At 33.2% G+C, this 11,603-nt stretch overlaps 1 protein-coding gene across 1 annotated transcript; it reads right to left on the bottom strand.

Moving 5' to 3' along the window:
* Nucleotides 1–263: 263 nt before the first annotated feature.
* Nucleotides 264–1,378, bottom strand: LOC111921645 (LOB domain-containing protein 19). Its single transcript, XM_023917234.3, has 2 exons — nt 903–1,378; nt 264–734 (listed from the first exon to the last, which is right to left on the bottom strand). The coding sequence occupies exons 1-2, from the start codon at nt 1,185–1,187 to the stop codon at nt 411–413; spliced, it is 609 nt and encodes a 202-aa protein (XP_023773002.1). The 5' UTR covers nt 1,188–1,378; the 3' UTR covers nt 264–410.
* Nucleotides 1,379–11,603: the final 10,225 nt, after the last annotated feature.

Below are 11,603 nucleotides of genomic sequence, written 5' to 3'. Positions count from 1 at the left end.
TCTGTAAGTATGAGTAACCCACTAAATGTTTGTAATGGAATATAGTGAATCCAATAGCATTTTTGTTCTTAATTTCCCTTCATTTCATTGATCAGAATAAGTGGGTTATAGAGAAGGTAATATTTTTTCCTTTATTGTGAAAGAAGGATGCTAGCCATCCATCGATCCTCAATCAAGTAAGTTATATACAAATGTTTGGTTGGAGGTTTTTTAGTGAGCTACTCTCCACTAACACAAACATAACCTAAACTAATGATATTGCGTTAGTGGAAAAGGCCAATAGGCAAAACGGGTTAATCTACAACTATAATACAAATTTATGGTCGAAAACCATTTTCTATTAAAATAATAATATAACATCATTACAAAGACAACCCTCATAATTACCAAAATAGAGTATTTATTCCTCCTCAATAGTAATCGTGTTTTTCATGCCGAATCTTTGAAACCGGTAAGTACTTACTCAAGAGCTCTCGAGCTAACATCTCAATATTATCTTCTTCAAATAATGTCTCCTCTATCGATGCATCATTTTCTCTAGAAAAACATGGTGTTAGTGTTACAGGTGAAGGTTGTTCAACTCCAAAGTGTACGCACGATAGCATAGAACTAGATATCAACGTCTCAGTTGACAACATCGGACGGTTTGTCGCCGGTTGGCAGCTGGATGGATGATGTTTCAAGATCGAAACACGAGCTTGAACGTATGCTAACTCAGCCTGCAACTTCTCTACCTGAGTTTATATATATACAAAACATCATTATTTTTATATAAACACATAAGATTCGACATGAAAAGCACGATAACTAGTTGTATAAAATATCAAAATAACAAGGTTTTAGTTTAATATTTTGATTTTAGAAGCACAAATTATACTAGAAGAAATTAAAGGCAAGTAGACCTGTTGTTGGAGGTTAAAGACCCGACCAACACAGCCATACACAGGGTCTCTAACCCTAGAGAGAGCTTCATAACACAGAGAAACAACAGCGTCAAGGCGCTTGTTTTCCGGTGTTCTTAGGAGGAGCTTGGCGGCGTTCTTGGCTCCGAACACCCTGTGCACAGCCTCAAAATCAGTCAAACCACGGTCGTCCGGCTCAAAATAGGGTGCAAATACACACCCTTTTGCACATTTCCTCCTTAAGAACTTACATGCTCCACATGGGCCACCACAATTACGGCTCATCTCTTTCTTCCCTCCGCCGTTGTCCTTCACTGTGTGTGTGTGTTCGTGTGTTAGAAGATGGAGAGAATGGTGCGCGGCCAGAGAGAGCGAAATCAGTTTGTTCAAGACTAATCAAGAAATTAAAAGATGATTGATGGAGGTGGGGGTCGGGTAGGGTGGAATAAGTAACCTGTGGAAACTACTGGTGGGGGGTCAGTTTTAAACCAATGAGAGGAACATTATTAATACACGTAAAACTTAGAGGGTGATTTTGTACTTTCGGTACTTTCAATTTTTTAATATTTGAAGCCCCTAAAATGTTGGCTTATGGTAACCTCATTTAAATTGCCCTGAAAAGTAATGCCGCTTTGGATTCGGATTGAGTTTTGTACACAAGGATTGTATTTTTAAAAAATATTTACGAATCCATAGTACTTTCAAACTTAATTACAATAATATAGTAAATTGTTTTCTAATAATGGTTTTTATTATTTGAAAAAACTTTAGTTAATCTGTCCTAGTTTATCGCCACCATCGCCATTTTTCAACATCTAACATAATATCCGGCCACATCCATTTTTTCCGGCACAGAAAGCAAATAAAAACATACAAGATCAATAATAATCAAAATTAAATTTAACATTAAACAAAAACGCTACATATGGCATGAATCGAAGGTCTAGGAGAAGACATTACAAGCAACACGACTATGAGAAAAGAAATAAGAAATTAGTATCCCTTGAGCATTTCATGTGTATGCTTTCAATTCTTTTTAGCTCATTCATGTTAATATCAACAGACATACAAAAATTGAGAAATTAGTTTTCACACAAACGGGATGCATGTTTGAATCTATCTAGCACATGCTATACATAAATCATAAACCGCGACTAAAATTGAGAAATTAGTTTTCACACAAACGGGATGCATGTTTGAATCTGGCTAGCACATGCTATACATAAATCATAAACCACGACTTTGTGGTTTGAATATCGATCTCGTAAAATTGTTTCCAAGTTTAAAATACAAAACACGTGGATTGATAGATTACCGTAGTTTATGTTTATGTACTGAGTAGCAGCCGACGTAAAGAAGATGACAGAAGGGTGAAAAAAGATGGTGGGAAAGCCGGCTGTGCTTTGTGGGAAGATGATTCATCAGTGTTGTAGGTTCTCCGATACTACACCCATGTTGGAGGTTCATCATCAGTGTCTATTGGGACTTTTTACCACTACATGATGAGAGCTTCTTTATGGACCTTCCATCAACACTCTCCATGCTTCCTCCGGTTTAACAACAAAATGGCAAATGGCTAAATGATTCAAGATTATGAAACTGGGGAATGAATATTGCAGGAGAGAAGGAAGATGAAAGGATTGATTGGTCTAATAATTTTACATATTTATTAATAGATAATTAACTAATAAGTAATTAAAAACATTAAGTCTAGTGGGCTACGATAATTTTACCACTTTTTGGTAAATATTTTCGGAAGTACAATACATTTATCTATATCTATATCTATATCTATCTATATCTATATTTATATCTATATCTATATCAATATTTATATCTATATATCTTATAAAGCTACCATTTTTCATTTCACCACATTCATTTGGAACTCTCATGCATTTTTCCTTTCACCACATTCATTTAAAACTCTCATGACTTTTCAATTTGTTTCTAATAATGATTATAAGTTGGTTTAATAAATATCAAACCTAAAGTGTAATCATATATAAACTAAATTTCAACATTAAAATAATATATTTTCTTCTACTTATAAAGTTATGTTTTTAACTTTTAATATATTATACTTAATTTATTAGGTCTAATATGTTGTTGGATATAAACCATTATCATTTTAAAGCTACAACTTTTGAACAATTTATATAAAATACTTAAATTGTTAACTTAAATATAACCTTACATGATCGACTTAAATATAAATTTTAGTTCAACATAAACAATCTAAAGAATATTTTGTAAATAGTTAAAAGTAATAAATTGTAGTTTCTTTCTAATAATAATTATAATTTGGTTAATAAGGTTAAATAAATATCAAACCTAAAGTGTAACCATAAATAAACTAAATTTTAATATTAAAGTAATATATTTACTTCTACTTATAAAGTTATGACTTTAACTTTTAACATGTTATACTTAATTTATTAAATTTAATATGTTGTTGTATGTAAACCATTATCAGTTTAAAGCTGCAACTTTAGAACAGTTTGGACAAAATACTTAAATTGTTAATTTAAATATAACATTACAGTGTCAACTTATATATAAATTTCAAATCTACTTAAAAACCCAATGAATATTTTATGAATAGTTAAAAGTAATAAATTGTAGTGCTAAATGCAAAAACTAAATTGTAATCTCAATTTAACTAAAATATTTCATAAAGATATTTTTATAGTCGTTAAAAATTTTCAAATAAGTAGCTTAAAATAACTTATCATAACAATAGTTAAAAATAACTCTATATAAATAATTATATTGTCATATTTAAAATCAAAAAACAATGTTTGATGTTTTAAATAATTATAATGATAGAAATTAAAACGTTAAACAAATAAATATTAAAAAATTAATTAACAATAACAACAACTATAAATAACATTAAACCATATATTACATTTAATTTTATTCATGAGTAACTCGTAGGTAGAAGTCATTCAAACAATTGAAATTGTACGTTTATAATAGATGTATATATTATCATATAATTCAAAATAATCAATATATTATATCAATTTAGTATACGAATTATTATATTAAATTTAACAACAACCTTATTGTTATATTTAAAAAAACATATATTTTTAAAGATTTCAACTATATATGTCTTTTTGCGCAACGCGCGGGTACTCACCTTGTTTGTAAATATATTTGGTAAATACTATGTTGATGTAAAAAACTCGGATTCGGATATATGTGTTATTCTTCTAAACTCTAAAAATAGAAGTTACATTTTTCATTCGGTACCGAACGCTTTATAGCCTAATAGTATCTAATGTTTTTTTTTTTTTTTTCTTTTTTTTTTTAAGTTGAGTGTTCAAATGTCGTTGTGGACTTAGATGAATTTAAGGTGTAGTTTAAGAAACTTCACGTTAAATTTGCCGTTTCAGAAAAAAAAAAAAAAAAAAACATTTTTCATTTAGTTTTGTTAAATACGTCTTAAAAGACTATAACCAATTAAAACTAGCATTATACTATGAAAAATGATAAATTGCATCTAACTTTTAGGTTTTACGGTGAACCTTACAGTCATAAAGTGACATAAAACCTTAAAATCAAAATTTTAAGTTATTTCATGCAACTTTCAACGGTCAATAATCTACGATTTGTAGGTTCGTTTTATTTTTTCTATCTCACCTTTTAATTCTGACATCTGGTCAGTCTTTTTGTAGCTTTCTTATAATCATATTTTATCATGATGGATTAATTTGATGTTTGTACAAAATTTGGTAATTAAATATTATACCAAGAATTATTATTTACAACAAACTAACATGTAATTCTCAATGCTATTTAATAACTTTTTTGCTAACGGTTGGATATTAGTTCACAATATTTATCATCGAATTATATTTCTATTTTAAGTTTAAAATACAACAATTGGTTTTGAAAGCTCATGAGTCAAATCATCAAAAAGCTTGATGAACCTATGAAAACACAATTTTTTGGTGAAATTTATCCATGTGATGTTTATTGACCGTTTGAAGACAATGCTTGGCGAGTGGATTATGTGAGAGGCTCCATTAGCTCGGCCTCTATTAGGGGGTGTTTGGCTTATCTTTTGAATGACCAAAAGTCCTTTTAGAAAAAGATCATAGGCAAAAGATGTTTGGCAAAAGACTTCTAAAAGCTACTTTTGGATTTTGCAAAGAAGGAAAATCAACTTTTTGGAAAAGTCAGGAAAACCTGATTTTTTGTAACTTTTCCAAAAAGATCTTTTGGCCTCTAAAAAGCTAAGCCAAACACCCCGATGATCAAGAAACACAAAAATATTAATGGTCTTCCCTTATTGAAGAATTATAATAACTGGTGTTGCCCTAGGCTATTTATTAATTTGAATTTTGTTCTTAGTAATTAGGTGTTTTGTTGCTCTACTATTCGGCTTTATATAGATACTCAATATGTTTACCCGTGTTTGGTTTATTTGACAATGTACCTTTCCACCGTCATGGTTTTTTTTTTTCGTTTCGTAATATATTTTTGTGTTCGTCATTCAAAAAACTATGAAAACTCAACCCAATCGTCAATTATGATTTTGTAGTTGGAAAATAATTGTCTAGTCTTATGGAAGTGTTACCGACCGACTAGTAATATTATAATTTCTATAATCTAGAGTAAATTACATATTTGGTCCCTATGGTTTGCCCCAATTCATATTATTGGCCCTTGATTTCGTAATATGGTTGGCCCGTGTGGTTTGATTTCGTTGCACCAGTGGTCCCTGACCCCAACTCTATAACATTTGTTTCCCAAAATAGATGTGTGGAAGGTCTTGAGGGGTTAGAAGTAAAGCTCTTGAGAAAAGTCTTGTGTCACGACGTGGTGAAAGGAGTGATCGGTTTTACATGTAAGGTACATGCAACCTAATTTTGATCTATGTCATAATACTAATGAAGCAAAATACTATTGAACAACAAAGCTTTTAAACCCTACTAGAAATCGAATTCATAAGAGTTACATACATGTGATTTGTTATTGTAAATAAATCATTTGATTCCAAACAAAAGTCTCTTTGAAAACAAACTCCAATTGTGTGCGGGTCTCTAATGGTCTACACCCACAACACAAGAACCCTAGAAATATTAGGAGAGAGGGGAGAGATGAGCAAAATTTTGGATTTGGTATATCAATAGGAATGGCCGAAAATTTCGAGGCATAAGACCTTATTTATAGCTGATTAGAAAACATCTGGAAACACTAATTTGAACATAAAATAATATTATCTCAAGTAAGGCCGTTATTGAGTTTCTTGATTATCAAAATGGAGGCTTCCAGAAAACCTAGAGGGTCTCCTAAAAACCGTCCGTTGGAGGAATGTTCTGGAACCTCACATATACTCAGCCTTTGAACAATTATAACTTTAGTCCTTCAACATTTAATTAATTCTAATTAACCCAGAACTAATTACAAATTAATTCTAGTGAATTCTAAATTTATTATAACTATTTCTAATTAATATATCAACCATATGATATATTAATAAATCATGTATCCCTCTCCTATAATCAATCTAAAAAATTTCTTGGTTATGAGGACAACCCAAAAAGAACTTTACTTTTATTTTTCAATATTATACAATTTTAGTTAGGATCTTAGACGCCTTAATCCAACAGTCTCTCACTTGGATAAGTCGCTAACTACAATTGCAAGTATAACTCCAAATAACTAGTTTAGAGTGTTTTCAAAGACACTACCAGACTCTGTTGGTCCTAAAATAAGTAATCAATTATTCCTTCGTTTTTCTCAATATCGTATGAACATGAGACATGGATTAGAATCAATCTCTTTGACCAAGATTCTATTTCCCGATAATCTAGTTTAAGGATGATGTCATTAGACGACCAATCGAACACATCATTTTAGTCCTGGTTGGTCCCCACACTATAATGTCAACATCAAAACACCAAGGGGCCCAAAGATATCATTTTTCCTATTAAGGAAAAAGGAACGAATAAACTTTGACTATATAATCATACAATCTTATCGAGTCATACATGGAATTACACTTTATATCACCCAGTTATGAGATGTGTTAGAGTAAACCAATGCACAACCGATTCATAAAACATGACTTATATATCTATGTTTTAAGAATATAAGATACTATCGTCTTTAGAATTATTTGTGATTAAATCAATAAAGTAATCTCTAAGCGCAAGTTTAACCAATACTCAAACTCTCTATTTTTGAGTACTCATGAATTTTGCAGCAATCCAATGCAATGTCCAGTCTCTATGGATAAGCTACAAACAATTCATGACAGTCTTAAAACAAGACTTACTCCCAAAGCATGAGCGAATGTGGTGTTTCGAATAACTTAATATTCAGGAAGTAAAAGATGCAAAATGAAACACAATGACAGAATAATTGACAAACAACATCATACACACTGAATATAAATAAATATATATATTTAATTAATCACCACCCGTTTACAATTTATCATTGTTACCATGTTTCAAAAATAATAAACTAAAATCTAAAATATAATATCTTCTCTCAGCCCAATGCTCCTAGCATGCTCGAAGTCTTTGACCTTTCATAGACCCTTTGTGAGAGGACCAATAGGATTCTTTTTTGATGATACACAATTCAAAACGAGTGCACCGTCTTCAACCTTATGTCTAATCTAGTGATATTTCCTCTCAATGTGCCTAGATCTGCCATGATATTTAGGTTCTTTTGTTAAAGCTACCGCACCCTCGTTGTCGCATAACATCTCCATTGGTTCATAGATTGATGGAACAACTCCAAGATCTTTAATAAAATTCTTTAACCACATAGCCTCCTTTACTGCCTCGCATGCTGCGATATACTCTGATTCACAAGTAGAATCAACCATCGTTTGGTTCTTGGAACTTTTCCATGTTACTGTTCCACCATTCAATAAGAAAACCTAGCCAGATTGAGAATAATTATTATCTCAATCCGTTTAAAAACTGGCGTCACTATACTCACTCACCTTAAGATCACCTTTGCTACAAAATACTAAGATCATATCTATTGTTTTTCACAAATACTTAAGAATGTTCTTGCTATAGTCCAATGAGTTAAACCAGGATTCCCTGATATCTGCTAACCATGCTTAAAGCATAAGCCACATCACGTGGAGTACATGTCATAGCATACATTATCGATCATATAGCTAAAGCATATGGAATTTGACTCATAGTATCTATTTCCTTATCACTACTGGGGCATTGAGCGTTGCTCAATTTAACAATATGATGAATGGGTAAGTTCAATTTCTTGGAATTTTCCATATTGAATCTTTTCAATATTTTATTCTAATATGTACTCTGACTAAGTCCTAGTAAACGTTTCTACCTGTCCTTGTAAATTCTTAAACCAAGAATATATGTAGCCTCTCCTAGATCCTTCATAGTGAAACATCTCCCAAGCCACGACTTTATTTCTGGTAAGGCTGGAACATTGTTTCCTATTAAGATTATGTCATCCACATACAAAACTAGAAAGGTTACTATGCTCCCACTAGCTTTGACATACACGCAAGACTCATCTTCACTTTTATAAAAACCAAACTCTTTTACCTTTTCATGGAAGCAAAGATTCTAGCAACGAGATGCTTGTTTATGTCCATAAATGGACTTCTCAAGCTTACACACCTTATGAGGGAATTTGGCATGTACAAAACCTTCTGGTTGAGCCATGTAAACATCCTCAACAATGGTTTCCCATTAAGGAAAGCAGTTTTGACATCCATTTACCATAATTCATATTGATAATAAGCAGCTATGGCAAGCATTACCCTAATTGACTTAGTCTTAGCAACTGGTGAAAAGGTATCATTATAGTCAATCCATTGGGTTTGAGTAAAGCCCTTTGCAACTAGTCTGGTGTTTTAAGTTTGTAAATCATCATCCATATCAATCTTATTCTTGAAGATCTACTTGTAGCCTATTGTCTTTCGACCAGGTGCTTGATCAACCAAGATCCATACTTGGTTATCATGCATGGGTTGGATCTCAGTATCCATTGCCTCTTTCCACTTAGCAGCCTCAGAGCATGTCATCGCTTCCTTGTAATTAGCAGGCTCATCAAAATTTACCAAAGTTCCGTCACTGAAAAACATATCCCCTTCTGCAATTATACGGAAAGCATAGAGAAAAGGTGGCATGCTAACCCTACTGTATTGACGAATCGGCAACAAATTGTCAATGGGCTCAACAATTTCATTCTCAGGTTAAGGGCTAGTGTTATCAAAAGTTGCTTCATTGGATGACTCTTGAATTTCTTCAAGATCAATCGTACTCCCACTCCCCTCTTTGGAAATGACCTCTCTCTCATGAAAGACTCCCCTTAGAGCTACAAAACCACGTTGTCACTAGATTTGTAAAACAAGTATCCAAAGGACTTTTATGGATAACCAATGAACAAACACTTCTTGGCTTTAGGTTCAAGTTTGTCTCAGGTTTCTCATCTAACGATAACCTCACAACCATAGAACTTGGTATGTGCGAGTGAGGGAGGTTTCCCTGTCCATAGTTCATGATGTGTCTTGTCAACCTTCTTAGTAGGATCTAGATTAAGGATATGGGCAATTGTTTCAAAGGAATACAATCAGAATGATATTAGAAGCGAAAGCATTCTAACACTTCCTAAGTGTACATGCAACCCTAATAACCTTGGATCTATGTTTGTCTAATTCTCATGCAAAGTTGATTTCCAAGGTTATGATCCTATCTAGCATACATGGGGAACAATTTTAACTTGAATCAAAGATAGAACTACATACCTTGTTGTTGATTTTGATCCTTGAAACCTTGTGAGCCTAGCACCCCAAGTGTGATGCCTCAAATGCTTCGCAAAACACCAAATGCTGTGGAGTAAACTTGGAGAGAAAGTGTAACTCTCAAAAATCGGCTCTAGCCCTCAAGTATGCATGTCTAGCCATTTTTGGGAGAAACATGAGCTTTATATAGTGTTGACACATTTAGGGTTACACCATGTAAACCCTAATGTGTCATGACTCTTCATTTCCATGACCCATGGTTTTGTAACTCCCATGGAGCCTCCATGGAGCATCCAATGGGTTCAACCCAAATTGATTATCCATGGAGCCTCTTAGCCCACTATATAAGTTATGGATGATTTACATAATCAACCCATACATTTAATTAGTTATCTTTTGATCACTTAATTAATTCTAAAATTAATTCTTGATCAAACTAATTAAATAATATTATTAATATATTAGAACTTATAATATATTAATAAACCACAAGTGTTATTTCTCTCATTTAGTCTATCCAATTGCATGGTGCCATGAAACCCAAATGGACCATGCCGGGTCGGGTCAAGTACATACCAAAAATAGTTATGGGCTTAGACACCTTATCCAACAATCTCCCACTTGGATAAGTCTAATAACTATAACTACAAGTATAACTTCAGGAACCGATCGGCAATCGTAGCTCTTTCAAGGTTTCTCGGAACTGAGAAGATGATGGTACGCCATTTTAGATAAGGGATCAACCGGACAAACACATGGAACGTGGTCTTGCTTATTGTCCAGCAGTTTGTTTCCCGATTTCCGATTTGTTTGACATAGAACTTAATTGAACACATCAACTTAGTTATGACCGGGCCCGGTACATAGGTCAAAACAAAATCGTCGAGGGGCCCAGATATTGCTTCTAATCCTAGAAGGAACATATAAACTTCGACTCATATGTTTGTTCTACCACTCATTGAATTATACACAAAAGCACGTTTTATAACATCGAGTTACCAATGCATTTCCGTACAATCAATGCATAACCAACTCGTAAGTAACAAATCATATCTCTAGGTTTGAAGACTTATATGATATTACCGTCTCACGATCACTCGAGATAAATTCCATGAAGTGATTCCAGTGAGCGTGGTTGAGTCCAATGCTCAAAACTTATGAGCACTCATGATTGTTGTAGCCATGTCCAACATCTTAGACCTCTACAACCAATCATGACAGTCTTGATTCATACCTACTTCCGACATATGACCGACGATGGAGGTTCGAATAATACGATATACCAAACATAATTATTCTGGAAGTCAAAACATGCAAAAGAAATAATAGTAAACAATTGACACAAGATAGCAACACTTTACTCATGAATAAACACAACTTTTATTCATCATTAAATGTCAAATACATTTTACATATTTCAGAATTATCTAACTACTAAAACTTATTTCATCCTTCAGCTCTATGCTCCTAGCATGCTGGAGATGCTTAACCCTACCCACTCCTTTCGTGAGGGGATCTGCCAGGTTCTCATCTGATGATACCCTCTTTGCCACGAGGAGTCCTTCTTCTATACGATGTCTGATGAAATGATATTTTTTGTCAATGTGTCTGGATCTCCCATGATCCCTTGGTTCCTTTTCTAAGGCAACTGCACTTTCACTATCACAGAAAATCTCTATGGGCTTCGATATAGCTGGTACAACTCCAAGGTCTCCAATGAAGTTCTTTAGCCATATAGCCTATTTTGCCGCCTCGCTTGCCGCTATATACTCTGATTCGCAAGTTGAATCAGCTATTGTCTCCTGCTTGGAACTTTTCCAAGAGATTGCTCCTCCATTTAAGGTAAATATCCAACCCGACTGAGATCGAAAATTATCCCTATCAGTCTGGAAGCTAGCATCACTATACCCTACAACTCTCAAGTCATCACTCCC

Source organism: Lactuca sativa, chromosome 3 (genome assembly GCF_002870075.4).
Source record: "Lactuca sativa cultivar Salinas chromosome 3, Lsat_Salinas_v11, whole genome shotgun sequence".
NCBI classification, from domain to species: Eukaryota; Viridiplantae; Streptophyta; class Magnoliopsida; order Asterales; family Asteraceae; genus Lactuca; species Lactuca sativa.
This window is presented reverse-complemented; position numbering and strand designations above follow the sequence as displayed.

Bases quoted from the DNA above. Each gene is read 5' to 3' on its own strand.
- LOC111921645 (XM_023917234.3), bottom strand. From the start codon at position 1,187: ATGAGCCGTAATTGTGGTGGCCCATGTGGAGCATGTAAGTTCTTAAGG. The intron at 735-902 runs GTCTACTTGCCT...ATATAAACTCAG, and splicing joins TCTTTAACCTCCAACAACAG to GTAGAGAAGTTGCAGGCTGA.